The sequence below is a fragment of the Hyalella azteca genome, unplaced genomic scaffold (assembly GCF_000764305.2).
Source record: "Hyalella azteca isolate HAZT.00-mixed unplaced genomic scaffold, Hazt_2.0.2 contig2590, whole genome shotgun sequence".
Lineage (NCBI taxonomy): Eukaryota > Metazoa > Arthropoda > Malacostraca > Amphipoda > Hyalellidae > Hyalella > Hyalella azteca.
In genome coordinates this window covers 3,634-23,727 of record NW_025932859.1, presented here as the reverse complement: position 1 = coordinate 23,727, position 20,094 = coordinate 3,634, and the positions used below count along the sequence as shown (strand labels likewise).

The 20,094-nt window shown below is 40.9% G+C and overlaps 1 protein-coding gene across 1 annotated transcript in view; it reads left to right on the top strand.

The window, feature by feature from the left end:
- The window catches only part of LOC125179551 (basic-leucine zipper transcription factor A-like), a 47,618-nt gene extending 27,782 nt beyond the window's left edge, over nucleotides 1-19,836 (top strand). The window contains exon 5 of the mRNA XM_047885623.1: nucleotides 19,379-19,836. Within this exon, the coding sequence (XP_047741579.1) occupies nucleotides 19,379-19,836 (458 nt within the window). The remainder of the gene's footprint in view (nucleotides 1-19,378) is intronic.
- The last annotated feature ends 258 nt before the right edge of the window (nucleotides 19,837-20,094 follow it).

Genomic DNA, 20,094 nt, shown 5'->3' with positions numbered 1-20,094 from the left:
GATTTCAAATAAAATATTCTCTTCTGTCAATTCAATATATTGTCTAACACTAGTCTCGTAGAAATATGTGTCAGTTTTCGTAATACTGAAATGAAATTGAAATTCTCCAATCATTATTATTTTTCTTTTCGAACTGAGAATCGTTGAATTGAGAAACAATAGACATTTAAAATTGATTTCTAAAGTATATTTATTGCCGGCTTCCGTGGGCCATGCAAAACTAGAATTAAAAACACGTACCGCCAAATAAGTGCGCCTTAATTCTTTCTTCGTTTATTTATTAAAGCGTTAACGAATCTTGTATTACCAAACGCAATTTTTCCCCGCTTCCTCCTCAGTCACTGTTGAGTGTTGCAAGAGTGTGTCTGTATGTTAAGTTGTTCGTGTTTTTTGTTTTGTTTCTAAGTCGGCGAATGTGCGGACAGGCTCAGTGTTCTACGGTAAGTCTTGCTCTTCGTAAACGAAGTACGTTTCATGGCCGTATCGAGACTTCGCCGCGCGCACATGTACACTGTTAGAAAAATTACCGTTAACGGTATTACCGGCGTTTCAGTGGCCGGTCGGCACGTGAAAAGAAACACCGTGTCGCCGTTTTTATTCTAATTTAACATTAGAAATCGGTAAAACATCTGATAAAAACGGCGAAACTGTTTATTTTCACGGGGCGACCGGCCATTAGAACGCCAGTGGGACCGTTTTTTCACCGTTTTTTTCTAACAGCGCATAATCCTGTTTTATGCATTATGTGTTTGTTGTGTTTGTTAGCAATAGGATGATTAAATCTACTTGCAGGAGAAAAGATTTTGACTTTGATTTGACGAAGCTTTGTTTGTAAATGAAGGGAATTTTTTCAGCTCATATGCACCTTATTTAATGTCCCCAAACACGGTTGAATTGTTTTCTAATTCTCTAAATCTACAATGTCACCGAGTGTTCCTGATACCGGTACCACACTTGCCATGCAGAATATTGCTCTATTCGTGAAATTGCTCTGTCTTCCAATTTTTTCTGTTTTTTTTTTTCTCGATGAACGTTCATCTTGATCTTGCACCTAATCTTCATATTGTTCTGCCTTTGATATTACTCTATCCATGAAAATTTTTATTTATATATCATTTATTAATATTTATTATAAATTCATTCTATTGTTCCATCCTGGATATAATTCCATCCATGATATCAACACTGAGGCTGTAACATCACCTTATGACCTTATGATGAGTTTAGGACTTCGTAGTCCACGGTCAAGCTGATGCGCCGCCTTCGTCGTCCTCCGTCTCCGAGTCGTCGCTAGGCAGGTCACCCTTTGCAGCAACATCTCAGCGCTGTAACATCACTTTTCTGAAACATTTCAGAGCTATTAGCTCACTTTACAGCAACATCTCAGCGCTGTAACATCACTTTGCAGCAACATCTTAGCGCTGTAACATCACTTTTCTGCGACATTTCAGAGCTGTTATCTCACTTTGCAGCAACATCTCAGCGCTGTAACATCATTTTTCTGCAACATTTCAGAGCTGTTTGCTCACTTTGCAGCAACATTTCAGAGCTGTTATCTCACTTTGCAGCAACATCCGCGCTGTAACATCACTTTTCTGCAACATTTCAGAGCTGTTTGCTCACTTTACAGCAACATTTCAGAGTTGTTATCTGACTTTGCAGCAACATCTCAGAGCTGTAAGCTCACATGACTACAGTGACACATCGTCTTTTGTGTTGCCAACAAAGGACGCACCATAACACACTCGAGTCCTCCACTTATTGCTCTCTTTCTTCATCTGATACTCCGACCCTCCCGCTTATGTGGCGGCCCTCGAGACCAACGCCACAGCCAATAATTTCGGTCACGTTCGTTGCTTTTTCTGTTTATTTTTGTTACTAGAGTTGTTCTGGAACTGCCATTTTTAGCGCATTTTCTCATTTATGGAAAAAATGCACTATTGTGCTCGCCATGTCCGTCCGTCCGTCCGTGACTGCACGTTTTCGTCGACGAGAAAATGCGCCCTCTGTCACTCACTGCAGTGCATGAGTACTGAGTTATATTTTTTAACTCTCCACGGTACCAGAGATACTGTGCTTCACAACGGATTTTGTTGATCTGGTGATCGAAAAACGGCAGTACAATAAAATACAACTGTAGTTTAGCAGTTAAGGTAGAAGTTTTTTACTTGTAACCTTAACTGCTAAACTGCAGTTTTATTTTTGGTTTTATTTTATTGCACTGCCGTTTTCCTGTCTCTTATACACATCTAGATGTGTATAAGAGACAGNCCCCTTATAACTAACTTCAAAGTCTCTTTGTGAAGCGCGTCCTTTTCATTCATGTTTTCAGGTGAAACCCTGGGTTTTGTTCAATTTAGCTGAGTTTTTCCAGCTCTCCCCCCCGTCTATTGTGCGCTCCGTGTCTGCTTCTAATGCCGCCCTGACAACCCTCATATTAGGCAACGTTTCGTTCTCTTTTCTTCTGTCATATTTTTTCCCTCGATCAAGTTGTTAATTTGATGTTTTGGTCATATTTTTCGTTCGATCGAGATGATTGTTTGATGAATTTTTCGTAGCATCAAGATGTTTTTATGATCATATTAATTACGATCCGTATTAAAAAAATTGTAGGTCAAGATAGTAACGGGAAGGTAACCATGATACAATTATATGTGATTAACTATCAAAGATTAATTATAGCAGGCACCGTGTTAATGATATTAATCGATGTTATGGCCACGATGACGTAGTTGTAACGTAGTTTCCCCAACACAACTGTTGCAGGCGTCGTTGCGATAAACTTCCTTCCATGTATAATATTCGCACGAATCATGCAGCTAAGCTGATGTAACCTTCATAAAAGAATAATAGAATAAAATAAAAAGAAAAAGAATAAAATAGAGATATAATAAAATAGAATAGAATAAAATAAAAAGAAAAAGAATTAAAAGAATAGTTCTCAATCATCTTAATAGGGAAATCTTGCTAAAATATAAGCGAAATTTGTGAAAAAGACACAGTCCAAAATTTATTGAATATTGGTTGATGTGTTGTCATTGACTACCAATCAATTTAAATGAATCTCGACGAATTTTTCTATGCTAATAAGTGAGCCAGGAGTCTGATGGCAAAAATTAGCATGAAATTCCGAAGGCTTCGGCTCAACAGAACAACTCAATATGCATGCATGAAACTCTGATCAAACTTCACGCATATATACGAACAAAATATCCAGATTCGCCAGAAGTTTTTGAAACGACTGAGTTAAACTGCTTCTGCTCACCTATTGCAGTGCGCCACATATTTATCTATAAGACGACTGGACAATAACTATACGAAATAAACAAATAATCTCATTAACTAAGAGATTAATTTAACACCACGGCACAAGACGAGGTTATAACATTGCTGTTTATGATGGTGATAATGTTCAAGTCTTCATCACGATCAATTATGCTCGTACCTTCACATTAGCTTACAGTGTAGCTATAAGTATGAACTGAACAATTTTGTATTGAAGTTCAATTGCCACGTCGGTTATTCGCAGCTCGTATGCGACATGCGTCGAGACAGTATAACGTATTATTTTGTTCATTATTGTTTTGCTTTTCTGCTTGAGCTTCGTTCAGTTTTCATGATTATAAAATGATGCCTGCTTCAAGATTATGAGACTCGTTAATTTCTTTGTTATTTCATGCAGAAGCTGTAACAAATATAATTAATGCAAATATATAAATATAATTCTGCATAAGGTGACTAAAACACCGCATGTCTTGTTTACGGTGATTTTGAGTTATTCTACATCTGTATATAGTTCCTGTACTTATTCTGAATTTTTCTTTTTGATAAAATTGTTCACCAATTCAACCGTACATTTCTGTCACATTAATAAGTCTCTCCAGGGTTAGAAGCATCTCCCCACAAATTTTGTCTCGTCCCACAATAAATTTATTTTGTTCCTCATCCTCCTGCAGTTTCACACACCACCACCTCACCATCACCACCACCACCACAACACCACCACCACCACCTAACACCACCCTCTCCACCACCACCACCACCACCCTCATCACCACCACCCTGTCTCTTATACACATCTAGATGTGTATAAGAGACAGCCATTGTCTCCCGCCACCACCACCACCACCACCACTCACTCCCACCATCAGGTGTTGTCTACCTATGTCACCCGACACCATTGTCTCCCATCACCACCACCACCACTCACTCCCACCATCAGGTATAGTCTACCCATGTCACCCGACACCATTGTCTCCCGCCATCCCCGCGCGTCGCCAGGCCGTGATTGACGCGGGCTTTCATGCGTACGCTCATAATCCGCGCTCGCGCCACAAACATTATTTCTGTGCCGAGCTCCGTCCTATTTTCTCGCGACATTTTATACGGGCGCGCTTACGTGGAAACTGTCGTGCTCGTACGGCTGATGTTACTGCTACTCATGCTTTCTCTGCTGGCAGTCATGATGCTGCTCATTATGTTGCTGCAATTGTTGATCCGTTGTTTGCTGACGTGGCTGTTTTTGTAGAATTGCTTACTTTTATGCTGTACATTATACAGCCGCTTCTTATTCTGCAGCACATGCTGAGTGTGTCACTCAACTCATAAATATGCAGAAAACACAATTCTGTGTGAAATCTTTCTCTCCAATTCCAAAGTGAAGAATACTTATTCGATCATAACGATAAAATAATTTATACAATCTAAAATCCAAAACCGTAATTATATTTACTGCTGAATCCAACAGGAATCAGTTTTTAATTGAACAACCTGACAATTCCTCTTACTTTTTTCTGTACTCTTAGCCTCATGAAACATCGTACTGCGCATGAGGTACGATTTACTCACATCTTCAAATGAAGCGTACCAACCTCAACTTATTTTGTCTAGTATTTAATTATAATAATTGTTAGTTGCGGCTCACACTTCAGCAAGCAGCGGGTGCAGAAGAAGCCCGTTACTGAGCAGTATTGAAATATGTATATGAAACCAGCAGTTACAGCCTGCTGGTTTCATATACAAGTCCTAGAAGTTCTGTTATGCTCATAAGGATGCAGACATCGACGCCACCAAAACACCTAAGATTGTTTTCCAAGGCCAGGAATGCAATATTAATTTATTGGTTTTGTTCTTAGGCCGTGCAATATATGGCGGTGCGAGCAAAACAGGCCTCCAGCTCTCTTGGTGGTGATGGTGTTAGGCTTCCTCGTGCAGTGGCTTTGTTCTCTGGGGCGATGTTTGCATTAGCAGCTAATCCAGCACGGAGCGCTGTGTCTCGCTCCTTGTCCCTTCTGCTATGGCCTTTTATGATTTGTGGTGGTGGTGGTGGTGCTGATGGCGGTGGTGGTGGTGGTGGTGATGGTGGTGGTGGTCGTGGTGGTGGTGCTGGTGGTGCTGGTACCGGTGGTGGTGGTAGTACCGGTGGTGGTGGTGCCGTTGCTGGTACCGGAGGTGATGGTGATGCCTGTGCTGGTACCGGAGGTGGTGGTGGTGGTGCCGGTGCTGGTACCAGTGGTGATGGTGGTGGTACCGGTGCTGGTACCAGTGGTGATGGTGGTGCTGGTACCGGTGGTGGTGGTGGTGGTGGTACCGATCGTGGTGCCGGTGGTTCAGTATGGATAAATCTCCTGATGAGCTTATAATCTCTGTTGCGTATTCAATTCACAAGATAATTCATCATCGTTGCAGTCGTAGTCACTTGTGAAATATGAAGCGAACAATGTTCTTTAGAATTTTGTAGTTATTATTTTCTTATAAGTTTTCCTCTCTTCCCTGAATTTTATCTCGATACTAATTATCTGCCATTCGATTTCATTCACATGTCACTTAACTTCTTCCTCGTTCTCGTTATTGTCTCCAACTCATACTGTTGATGAATATAATAGCAATTTCTGTTGATTAAATCTCAAGCATATCATTTCTTACTGAGAATTTACCACCTCATAAGTAACGAGAACAATCTATGTATTTTATCTATTATTATAGTTGACAGAATAATAATCTATATCTGTTAAGTATTAATATAGGAAACAAAATAATAATGTGTATTTGTTAACTATTAATATTGTTGACAAAATAATAATCTATATCTGTTAACTATTAATTAGCAAATCATTGGGAAGGCAGGGAAATGTATGGCTCATATTGTCCAAATAATTACACAATTTCTTAACCAGGGCCTATACTTTCAAAAAAAGTTAAGAGATCGTAAGTTCATCAGCCAATCATGGACGGCCTTTCAAGCAAAATCCACCAATCATAGACAAGAAAATAGAGCGTAAGTACTTACGTTCACTTAGCGAATTTTGAAAGTATGGCCCAAAAGCACGTCCTCACATCGGATTACGCTTTTTGCCAGACCAAACTGTGTCAGGATGACCCATATAGGAGCAAAAAGTGCATCGCTGTTTAGACAATGACTCACTTATTTCTCCGAGTGCATTCTCTCTCCTACCCCGTGGATGACTATTCTCCGACTCACGAGTTAATAATTAATTAATTAATTAAAGGTAATTATCAGCTTTATGATGGACCACACTTATTGGTTCATTATTACAGAGGACCATCGCTGTGATGCCGGATAATTATGTCAGGCCAAAAGAGAATAATGCGAGGCTGGACAAAGCGTTGCTCAACAACACGTCTTCTGTAGCGGCTCATTTGAGCGCCAGATAACATACATGATAGTGGTGACTTACATGATGGTTTGATCATGCAGCTGCGTGCTACATGATGGTTTGATCATGCAACTGCGTGCTACATGATGGTTTGATCATGCAGCTGCGTGCTACATGATGGTTTGATCATGCAACTGTCCTTATCATTATTACTTACTTAACTGCGTGCTACATGATGGTTTGATCATGCAGCTGCGTGCTACATGATGGTTTGATCATATGTAGTAGGTAGTTCCCAAGTATAGAACTGACACAATTTTGTATGTTATGCACCACATCGCCGTTAGACTAGTGCATACTGTACTCTATACGTACTTAGCCTCGGGTTCACACTGTTCAGTTTCAAATCGTTTCCTAATTTGTGCAACTCTAACTTTTCCCAACGTAGAATATTAGTTTTGTTATAAAAATATCAAAGATCTGAAGTGTAGGAAGATCGAAGACCGCCGAGATATGTTATGACAACATGTGAGACGAAACTGCATGACAACATGCGAGATGAGTCATGAAACTGCATGACAACATGCGAGATGAGTCATGAAACTGCATGACAACATGCGAGATGAGTCATGAAACAGCATGACAACATGCAGGGTGTCTGGAGCACTCTTGGCTGCATTTGAATTCCCTAACAAAATTTAGAGTCGCCCCAGCTTCTGGTACTCCAAATCAGAAGCTGACGCGCCTGTAAATTTTCACTGGTAGCTCGCAGGGTGGCCCAGTGGTTACAGTTCAGAGTACCAGGATTGGCGCAGAGAGGTGCGGGTTCGATTCCAGCTCTGTGCGCCAGTTTCTGGTCAGAATCGGCAAGGAGGCCGGGCGGTTAAGCACAGCAAAATCGAAGCAGTGAGTTGCGAGTTCAAGCCCGCAACAAACTGTGAATGTTCTGCGATGTTAAGAATCGGCGACAGGCCTACGGCCTANCGTCTTTGATGACAACTGTCGCGGTGTCGGAAGTCATGTTTGAGCAATGAGACATTTTCATGTCGCTATTCTCCTGAGTCACTCTCACCGACGGGTCGCTACGACGAACTTATATATGTGCCAGGCGCATGACTAGCATATTCAGGAGCAGAATCATCTGCATTCCCGAAAACAGTGATTATTACTTTGAAAAAAAATTACCAATGCAGCTGTATTGTATATAGTATTTTATCTGCTATTATATTTTTAAAATCTTAATCTGTGATTTCCTTGCATTGTAAATAAAACATTTGATCGCTAGAAATGTGTAATTTCTTTTAGACTATTTGACTTGCAGTGAAGTAATTGTCATTGCACCTATATAACCTATGTAATGTTCTCCATATTAACATTCAGCGGCGACGACTACACCAATAGCTCTCAAGCTACCATTGAGAACTAATGCAAATAATATATTGATCTTATTCAAAAGAAATGTAACTCAGTACTCACTGCAGTGAGTGACAGAGAGCGCATTTTCTCGTCGACGAAAACATGAGGTCACGGACGGACAGACGGACGGACATGACGAGCACAATAGTGCATTTTTTCCACAAATGAGAAAATGCGCTAAAAGCTTGTATGGCGTGCCTCAATCTTCATCACAATAGATATAAAACGAATGAATACAAGCTCGTGTTATGATGCATTAGTATCCAGGATACCAGACACGCGTTCCTGACCCCAGGGCGACGCGTATGATGGCTGACTTTGTCTTGTGACAACTGCCGGTTGTTCTGAAATTATTGAATTAAATTTACAAACAGTATAGCAGCTCATAATTATGTACTTAATTATGTGCTTAACTTACTTACATGATTGAATTTTAATTAATTAAATGTATAATTATAAGTGTACCTGTTATTATGCTCTCCTTGCTGCGATTAATGTGACTTTATTAGCCAAGTATCTTGAGATTTATGGTCACTAACAGGCATGTGATCAAGTCTGTAGCGCGTCTATGGTCTCTTCTATCAATCATGTCATGATTAAAGCGATAGCATTCTTTTTTTCCACTTAACTCTTAATTGAGTAATTATGAAATAACAATTTTCAACATTATAATGGCTTATATGCTTAACAAGGGATAGAATTGAATATCAGTGCCCGTGATGTTTTTTCGCACAGTATTTCTCCCGCGGTCATGTTCGTATTCTGCAATGGAGCCGCAACATTCACTGTTTGTATTAATAAAGGTTAGGTTAGGTTTACTTCAACAGTTTACGTGCCTTGCCAGCAACGTAATTCAGCAACAACGCAGCAGAAAAGGGAGACTAATAATAATTAATAATTTTGGTACCATGAACAAAATAATGCCCAAATGAACTGTTCTCGAGATTTCGTACTTAGTCAACCGAGAAATAAGTGGCAAGATGTCTACCAATCAATTTTAGTTACTTTGTACTAAATGTTTGTAATCGAATAATATATTCTAATAATCTAAATAATGATTAAATGTTTCTAATCAAACGAAAATGGGCACTCGTGAGAATGTCTCACTTTCCACACTTTACTTCATATGACGTCACGATTTTTCGCTTGGGAAGAAATTAAAGAAAGATTTGCATTTTAGTGACAATTTATTATTGTTGCATGACACAACAAAACACATTTCGAACTCAACAGTAAAAGTAACCAAGTTCGTTGCTTAAACATGTTCCTTAAAAGTTCGTTCCCTCCATGCATGGAGGGAACATTAGTAGAAAATTTATATGTATCATTTAAACCGTGTTCGTTTGACACACAGATATATATAACGACCCTTGTAAATGTCGCAGTTCCTTGCTAGTCCAAAATATCAGTCCTGCATTGTTAAGGCTTGACTATTAATGCGGCTTGTAAACGTTTTAGCATCAGCAGCTATAGCTTGAGTTATTAGTAGCAGTATGGTGACGGTAGTAAAGTTTTCAGCGTGGGGTTAAGTCTGCGAGGAATTGATATAACAGTGGACCACCTTATTTATTTTGTGGCCCAGGGGCCATACTTTCAAAAAAGTTAAGAGATCGTAAATTCATTAGCTAATCATTGACGGCCTTTGAAGTAAATTCCAACAATCATAGACAAGAAAACAGAGCGTAAGTACTTACGTTCACTTAGCCAGTTTTGAAAGTATGGCCCCAGGTTCTCACTTATTTTAAGATGTCATATGGCCATTTTTTGTTCCCTCTTGCCACGTGAAATGAAAGTTTCATTTTTCGGATCAGATTAACAAGCTCTGCTATGTTGATTTATATTTTTTGAGGCCTCAGCTTCACCTTACTTGGATTTTTGCCTCGCTCGTAGTCTTACTAAATGCTCTGAATCTTATATTCATTTCACGCGTTTAACTGTACAATACTCCTATAGTTCAAACTAAACTGTTATTCTGCCATTAAATAAATACTTTTTGATGAAAAATTGTTAACTGGAGTGCCAACTCTCTTGAAACGGAGCAGCGAAGCAAGTAAATTCATTTACTAACCATGTTGAAGGATGGAACATTTTCGCATGATCTTGGTGAATGTAAGAGACATTTAAGAGGTGCAAAACTATAGAGCGAATTCAAATCTTGTCGAAATTTCAGTAGACGAAATGAATACGAAGAGCTCTTCCTACCTTTCTGAAGATGACGTGGTCCAAATGCCATTAGGAAGGATATTAAGCTTCAATAATTCGCTATTATTAGCGACGTCAATTTAGTTTCATCGGTTCAGATCATCTAAAGAATTAGAGAATTTCACTTAATATAACATCGGGTGAACGCAGTGCGTACTCAGCTTTACCGAACCAGGTGCGATAAGCAATTTCGTCGTTGCATCTGGTACGTCAAGTCAATTTCCTTACATCTGGTACATATCATCAGAAAATTGATACCGACGTTATAATTTCTCTACGAATACATGGGCTGAACGCAATGCGAATTTTGCATTACCGGGCTGCAGGTGCGAAGAACAGGCGGCTGTGATCATCGAGGCAGTCTAGCGTAAAAGGGTCGCGGGCGACAAAAGCTGTGCTTCTTGGCTGGACAGTTTTGCTGCATTACGGGATTGTCTTCTGACTTCGTTGTCTGTGCGGTGACGAGTATTTCGAGTGCGCATTTGCATAAGAAATGACCGTTGCTACATAATGTGTTGCAGTAGAGGGATAAACATGATATGCATTTGGAGGTTGTCATTATCGTGTATAGTAGCGAGGCTCGTTCACAAGATGAAATGGTAGCTTTTCAGGAATAGGTAATAAGTTTGCATGCTTGTTTTTTTTATTTTATTACACGTTGCAACGTTGTGGACAATTTCGAATTCAACTGTAAAACGAGCGTGAAATTACAACCAGGTTATAGCTATGGGATTTGCATTTACCTGAGGTGCTTTACTCGTGACCTTGTTCACTTCTAATCTGCATCATCAGATAAAAACATGTTTGGACAATGACGATTTATGGTACAGCTTTAAAAATCGTTAATTTTTCGGTGTTATTCTTAGTGTGTTGTGTGAAGTATTTTATTTACAGCGCGCTATGCGCCGTCATTTGCAATCGTCGTTGTCATTGCAACTCGTAAGAAATGTTTAAGAGCCATAATTTTTCCTTAAGTTATTTCATTCTTGGAAATTTTGACTTGCAGTTTTAGCCGTCTGCATGCAACGCGAAATGTGAGTGGAAGGGATGAATTGGAGCGTTGATGAATGCTCAGAAAGTTTGAAATATGAAAGAAAAGAAGTCGTCTATGAATTTTATTACGAAATCAACTCTGGTCACACAAAAGTTTTTTTTTTTTCAAGAGAAATTCTGAAAAACGATCAAAAATCGTTTAAAAATTAGTAAAATGCACTCGTGCATATGCGATTTCTTGGATTTTGATTTTTGTTTCCGCAAGCAACGTTTAATCGGCCATCACAGATTTATATGTGGCCCGCATGATTGTTTTATATTTTGCTTAATGTGTGAAATGAAAACTGTATAATCAAGTCGTGTGTCATTGTAGGTACACGTGCACCCATCCACCAGGAAAAAAATTTTCACCATGAACTGAAATCAATCCACCGCTAATTGTCTTACCATGGCTCGTAAATCTCGTATTCGCATTCATTATTAATAAGTGCTAATAGACTCGTCGTTAAGATTTTGCGCTCGCCTAAATTTTTTCTGTTTGTGGTCGATCATGTTTTTTTCAGTCTAGTTACGTATTCTAAGATACCCAGGGGTGGAGGTGTTGGTGACAACAACACTCAGTGACGCTCGTGTGATCCCCTGAGCGACCTCCAAATCACAGCCCACAGAGCCGATAAACCTTCGCTAAACCTGCCTTGCTCTGACCCTTCCTGCCGTCGAACCTGTCTTCGCCTTCTTTTTGTTGCCACCCTGCACTCATATTCTTATTTGTCATCACTAGTTATCTCAACATGAACCAGCAATCTCCATTTTTAGCGCATTTTCTCATTCATGGAAAAAAGACGCTATAGAACTCGTTATGTCTGTCCGTCCGTCCGTCCGTGACTTAACGTTACGGACGGACGAGAAATTGCGCTCTCTGTCACTCACTGCAGTGAGTACTGATCTAATCTTTTCTCTAGTTTATTTCCCTTCTCCCTCCTCCCATTTTTCTATGCCGACGGTTCTTACCGGATGTGAATATACATTCATTGTAAATTAGCAAACCCATCGAGATAAATGAAACGAAGGTTTCGCTCTAAAATTACCTCTAATATAGTTTTTCTTCCAGTTGATGTTGCATCCTTCTTGGCTTCCGCATTTGCGGTGAGCAGCAATCTGGCTACCAATTCGATGGGGTGCATTGACTGCATTCTAATTGAACTCGCGCAATCAACTTACACTTATCGTTCAGTCGTTCACACATCGGATTCGTTCTGAAATTCCAGGCCACTGAATAAACCGGGTTAGGAACGATCGCTGAAAGAAAGAAAGGATAAAAGTTCTTGAGAAAAGTCGATTCCGGTGTTTGGTTTGTGCTGCCAACTTTTCGGAGATTCAAATGTTGTCAATTGGTTGCTATGTGGAATTAATTAAGCCTTTAATAAACGAAAGCTATCGTTTCCACACTTTTTCAGTATTTTTAGCGCATTTTCTCATTTATGGAAAAAATGCACTATTGTGCTCGCTATGTCCGTCTGTCCGTCTGTCCGCTCGTGACTTTACGTTTTCGTCGACGAGAAAATGCGCTCTCTGTCACTCACTGCAATGAGTACTGAGTTATATGTTTTACTCTTTTGCTTTTTATTTGCCTGAAATTAGCCAAATTCTCAAATTTGAGAAAAACTTTTAGTTTGGCGAGCGCGCAACGCACCTAAAACCGGTAATTCCACCGACATGTGCATGGCTTCCTCGAATATGCAGGTTCTTGAAAAAGATTACGTGTCATTTCTCTTTCGATTTTTGGGGTTGCGCGAAAGGAGGGCCACAAATTCTTCACGCGAGCCTCCCCAAATCCAGGCTGATCTGTTTCCTGTGTCCTCACCCACGCCTGCGTCGTGGGGAGGAAGGGGAGGTGTCGAGGACATAGGACCCCTCTCGAGGACCCCTCCCTCCCCACGCCTGCGTCGTGGGGAGGAAGAGGGAAGGTGGCTCTTAAAGCGGTCAACAGCGCTACTCATCGACACACTTTACCAGGGCCTATACTTTCAAAAAAAGTTAAGAGATCGTAAGTTCATCCGCCGATCATTGACGGCCTTTCAAGCAAAATCCACCAATCATAGACAAGAAAATAGAGCGTAAGTACTTACGTTCACTTAACGAGTTTTGAAAGTATGGCCCCTGGAAATTTTCTTCAGTGCATATTTTCCTAACTCTCATTCATGTAGTATTCTCGTAATATTGTTCATTGTTCATCGAAACTTGAATATTGTTCATCGAAACCAAGTTAGATGTATAGGGTCTTCTCCGCCATTCCTCGATCTATTCTTCTATACTTGTGAAAGTTTTTCTATTTTAGCCAAGACGGTATGGATATGTATAAAAATATTTCATTCTTTTCGAAATTTCTATATAGTATTTTGGTGCCTACGTTGGTTAGTAAATGCCTAGTCCAAACTTTGAATTAACCTGCCAGACATAGGTAGTAGAATCTATTCACTAACATGGTTTTGAAGTTCTCTGATTAGTGCTTATCTACATTATGCTTCTGCTGTAACTCGTTGTCAAAAAGATTGAGATATGTATCGACTATTTCTGGCTTCTATCTTTATATTCCAACCTCCATTTTAATTATTATTTTATAGTTATAGACTTAACTCTCTACAAGATATTAAAGAAAAGCTTTTCCTATATTTCCCCCCCCCCCGCCACCGGCGACGTCGATTTCTCTATGAGGTTGCTCCTTTTGTGTTTTGTTTCTAATTAAATCGCGACATTTTTGACCGGCCACTTTTGGACCCGCTGCTTGTTCGCCCCTGAAGCTCTCCTTTCATCCGGAATTAATAAGCGCGTGAGTGTCTGTTGATACTGAATGCGTGATGGCGCCACAGTCCAATTAAGCCTATAATATGCTAGGTTTGTGCTCTGCTATTGGCCATGATTCGTTAGAACTCCTCAAGGTCAGTAGCGACTGTCGACCTCGACACCCAGCAACAGAGTAACTCGAATTGGTCTTACGTGTCACGAATGCTCTAAACCTTCCATAGCATTTTGTACTAATACTTCCATGTCTTTATTATGAGAGCCTTCAATAGCATAATGTACTAATACTTCGTTGGTAATATTATCAAAGACTTCGATGGCATAATGTACTAATACGAGGACTTCAATGGCATAATTGTGTATCCCATCAGAATGGACGAAGTCCAACGTACTTATTTGACCTAATACGTTGTGCCAACTTGCTGTGACATGAAGGCTCTACAGCGTAAGCTCCGTATACCTTGTGAGCGGCACGGACATCACACTTCTATTGCGTAATTTAATAGTATCATGCCGTGGTTATGGTGCATCATACATTATCATTCATTTGCACTGCCATAACCAACAACGCAAGACTTGTGGCGCATGGTCGATAGTTAAAAAATCCTTGTCAAATTAGAACAAGTGATCAGCGGCGTCTTTGTGGATATAATGATAACAATCCGTAGAATTCTCTACGTTGCCACTTGCTCATGTTTTAAAGCAGGACCACATTATAGTATGAAGTCCCTCCAATAAAAATACCTGTGACCTCCTTTGTTCACACTTTTACTGAAAAAGATGTGTTGCGTTCACCTGTCATAGTCACACTCTGACGTTCCATTAAGAACATATACTTATTTTGTAGGCTGAAAGCAACTCTTGACGAGTCTCGAAGCATGCAGTTCGCTTTATTCTATTGCACACAAGTGCGTGTTCAGAGCAATGTAGGAAATAACATCCTGTCAAAGGTCTCATTTAATCTGTTTTATTAGTTATCATAATTCTCCTGCTAAATTCATTGCGTATAGTCATCTTGTCACGTGCTAGCCTAATTTTTGACGTAAATTTTAAGGTTGAACGCAAGTGGCGATGATATGACAGTATCTGTGCCGCACTTACGGTCTCGTTCGGCCACGCGGCGTTTTAGGTTACCACCGAGAGTCTTTCGGAGGGGGAGGATCAAGGGCCTCTAGAGCAGCACCCGGTGTCAAGTGTTGTGGTGCCAGGGCGTCTTTTATTTGATCCATAGTTCGCTAGAGTAGAGGATGCCTCGTCAAAACACCCTCTTGACATTTGTTCCTGCGCACATCCCTCGAGAGAGAGAGTTTAGGCTTAGAGGCGCAACAGGTCCTACCAGCAATGCGGTTACTTGTCGGTCGCATTCAATTTGCATTTATTTTGAAGCATAATTCTAAAAATTGAGCCATGATTTTTTCTTTTTGCTGTCATTCTATTTCTACGACTATGTCCCCAATTCCTGTTTTAGATACCATAAGTAGTCATCTCACTATTTTGTTTACATATATCAAAAGTGGATTCCGGCTGATATTTTTGAACCTATTTTCTATCCTCGATAATGATGTGCCTTTAGTTTGGCTTCATTGAATCAAATTTGACACAGTGTTGATTGAGCCATTAGTGTTACTTCCTTGCAGATCTCGGCTCTCAATTATTTCTCTTTACAGATATTTGAAATATTCCAATGAATTGTACTAACGATTTTAGTGAGAGATGAACAAGTGATAGTAGACATGCATTCCAGCCGTGCTCAAACGCTTCTTGTGAGATAAAATTTACAACCATATATTTGTGACAAATGAGAAATGTATGTAAAAAATATTCAATTTGTGAAATAATGATAGAATTTGCGGCAGGTATACTGCAATAAAGAAGCGAAATATTATACTTGTTGAGTGTAACAAACGAGACGCAAGTTCTTTTATATTACTAATGATCTCGGATATGTTTATTGAAGTTGAGTGCCAGTAGATAACTGTGGCGCATTACGGTTCCGCTCACGTGATGTCGAAAACATGCGGTGTACGAGCCACGTTGTTCCAGTTGCCTTCAGTGCGTCCAAAGGACGAGGTTGCCAGAAGCAACTCGTGTCCCAGACGTGACTGCGCAAGCCTAAACTCTTGTAGCGACGTCGTTGCTCTCGGGTCAAAACAGGTCGCCATGAGTGAAATTACCTGTGAGATCATCAACGCAGATCTTTCTGTGGAGAAACACGAGCCTTTTCCTTTGACCGACGAAAACTCTCCCACTCTTGTAAAACTTGCGAAACATTCACCACGAGAGAACTTGTCTTTTGGGTTCACCTCAGATATTAGTGCTGGTTCCTTGGACGTTGTTCAGGCGCCCAGCTGCATCTCGTATGACCCTTACTGTTGTTCCATGGCTAACCCTCATAACACGCATCACTGCGTTACAGCTTATGTCAGCCCCAACGACTTCGGCGCCTATCCCCGCCAGGGAGAACAACTCCCCTCAATACCTTGCCTCGTCCAACACAACTCACCTGCGTGTCTGCATCCCCTCCAGCCTTCCCCCTCTAGTACCATGGATTACCAACCTCACTTGTCCCCGCAGTCATCGCACTACTCGGCATCTCCCTTCCAAAGCCCCACGAACTCTGCCACCATCTCGCCGCCCTCAAATCCTGCGCGCGAACACCTCGAGAGTTGTGATCAGTCGCCGCAACTGAGCTCCTTCCCGTACCTCAGTATGGGCATCATCCCTCCTCTTGAGCCGCGTTCTGACGTCGGTAACATGGACGAGTGGCTCGACAAGTGGCCCGGTAAATAGTCTATTCGTATACGACTATACGCCTTCTTACTTATACTGCGCCAAGCTCTCCGCCAGAATTTTTTTTCTAAAGTATACTTATCTGAAACATTTTATGCAGGTATTGCGTGCTTTTATTTGTTGAGGACTAAATACGGTAAAATCGCAAATTGAAGTACGCTAAGTCTACGGAATAACATCCAAATATTTAAGTTACTATAGTATTCATCTACGGCATGTAAGAAGTCTATTACGGGATGCCTGATTCGAGCTGTATTAATCCTGTTATATATGTTATATAAGCAGTGAGATATATTATACATATTTACTTGTTGCATTACTTATTGCAATGCCAGTGAACTGAAAGATTCGAATCGAAATAGAAGGTTACTTGGATATGGGACTTGGAATTCTCGACATGAAAATTTTACAATTGAGATTTTTTATTTTTATATACTTTTTACATTTTTATTTTTGAATTAATAAGTAATTTCGTACTATTTTATTATAGAATTTGATTTTTGTTTGTATTCCTGTGTTACAATTACACATTTTATGTTACAATTCATTTTCCTGCAATTAAATGAATAACCTTTTAAACTGTAAGCTTGCGTGCTCAGCTGCACACTTTNATGATATTACACAGTTCTGAGTCCCACGTCGTGAGCTTATTTATATACTCGTGCATTCTGCAGATCTCTCCTTGGGATCTCTTTGATATAGCGCGTTAGTTTAGGAGCGTGAGACGTGCATGTGTTTGGTGCAGCTGCTGAGGCGATCATGAATCATTACGCCGTAGATTTTTTATTCCCTTGCATGGGTGTTTGTTGTTTAACATAAGAGCCTGTTTGTCGATGCTCACTCAATTGGCGCTATTGAAAAGCTTCTTTGCCCCCTGCGTTGCCGGGTCAACCCTGAATATCTGCCCCTGTGCTGTGGCCTCCCTCTCTTCCTTTGGCCTCAATCACTTCGCTTTAGCCTCTTTCCTTTCGCTTTGGCCTCTTTCCTTTCGCTTTGGCCTCTTTCCCTTCGCTTTGGCCTCTTTCCCTTCATTTTGGCTTCTTTTCTTCGCGCTGGCCTCTTTCCCTTCGTTCAGGCCTAGGCCTCTTTCCCTTCATTTTGGCCTCTTTCCCTTCGCTTTGGCCTCTCTCCCTTCGCTTTGGCCTCTTTCCCTTCGCGCTGGCCTCTTTCCCTTCATTTTGGCTTCTTCTCTTCGCTTTGGCCTCCTTCCCTTCCCTTGGCCTCCCTCCTTCGCTTTGACCTCTTCCCTTTCACTTTGGCCTCTTTCCTTTCGCATTGGCCTCCCTAATTCTGTTATTGCATACTCCGCTCTATTGCTCCCTCCTTGTTGTGTTGCTCCCTCCTTGTTGTGNTTCTCTCCCTTCCTTCTCTCCCTTCCTTCTCTCCCTTCCTTCTCTCCCTTCCTTCTCTCCCTTCCTTCTCTCCCTTCCTTCTCTCCCTTCTTTCTCTCCCTTCCTTCTCTCCCTTCCTTCTCTCCCTTCTTTCTCTCCCTTCCTTCTCTCCCTCCCTCAATACTTCGTGCTGTATTGCACTGCTTCCCATACCTGTTCCTTCCTCTATCCCTGGTCCATCGCCAGCTTATTACTTCCGCATTTTGTCTTACTATCACATTTATTTGCGCCCTCGTGTTGATTCATGCTTCGTGCACATCTGATGAAACCCTTCAATATGCATAATGCCTTATCAACCAATTAGAAAAAAATTCTTAGAAATCTACCACGACGACTCTCTTGTTTTTCAAGGATTTTTCTCTCGCATTGACTGCTAATTCAATTTCGCATGAATTTTTCCAACGTTATGCTTGCGTGATGGTAAGTAAATATTATAGGTATTCCAAATATTTTGGTGTTGAATGTAGTTCTTGTGATGCCAGTCAACTCTCCTCCTCTTGAGTGTTAGGTACAAGGATCTCTGAAGTAAGTTTTATTTTACATGTGAAATCGTTGACCTGTAAGTAAAACATTGCCACGGTCACTTCAATCTTCAATGTTATTGCTGGATTTTATGTAATGTACAATTTTTTTAGTAAAAAATAAAATCTCTCTACTTAATCTTTTTACTATGTTTTTATGGAAAATGTATTTTTTATCTTCTTGAAAACTTTCTTCCGTCTTTTCATGAAATGTTTAGTTATATACTTAGGAAAACAAATTGTCAATTCATTTAGATAGTAACTTTGCTTTACCCACAGCACGAGCGGAGAGCGAACTTGATAAACCGTTTTGCCGAGCCAAGCTGGTAAAAAAATAGCTGGTACCCACACATGGTAAAAAATATACTTCGTTCTTTGGACGAAGTTCTGCTCGTTGTGGGTAATGCATTAATAATCTTCCCCACACGGGCAAAATGTGCATCGTTCTTTGGACAAAGTTTTGCTCGTTGTGGGTAATACACTAATAACCTTGCCCACACGGGCGAAATGTGCATCGTTCTTTGGACAAAGTTTTGCTAGTTGTGGTTAATACACTAATAACCTTCCCCCCTCGGGTAAAATGTGCATCATTTCTTGGACCAAGTCTCGGTATTTCCATGAGTGGTAACTCTGTACTATTTTCCAGTGTCGGAGGCTGACGCGGGCAGCGAGCTGGACGGCGCTGGCGTGCCGTCCACCATCATCACGGCCACCACCGTCCCTCACTCTTATGATGAGTACGTCCACGCCCTGCATCTCCCGCCCCCACAGTCCCCTCATCTCCTTCATCCTCTTCCTTCCCTCTCTTCCCCTCGCATCTCTACTACTCCTCCCCACCACCATCACCACCACCACCACTCACTTCATACGTCGCTACAATGTGCTGGTGTTGATACTAATAGTAGTGGTGACGGTGGTGGTGGTGGTGGAAGGACATCACCTTCACCCTGTTCTTCGCACGGTACTTTAGCATCAGCAGCACTGCAGCACCACCACCACCATCACCACAATCATCTCGCACAGCATCACGACTCGAGCGTCTCTGCGAGCTCTGCAACAGCCGCCGCGCAACACGATCTCTTTGGCTCCGCTGGCCAGATGTAAACATGAGTCCTATCGCTGTCTCTGTGTGGGCATTTGTCTCGTATCGCTGCCTCTGTATCGTTATCTGTGTCTCATTGCCCGTCCGTGCTCGCAAAACATTCATTTTCGCTCAAGTTATCATAGTGACGTAGAGTAACGACAACCGTACCGGTAGTCAAGTTTCAAAACAGCATCAGAAACTAGCGACAATTATCGTATGGAGACAGATAAATTGTTCTTTTGTTCACCCGACGAGTTTTAAAACTTATATTTGAAATT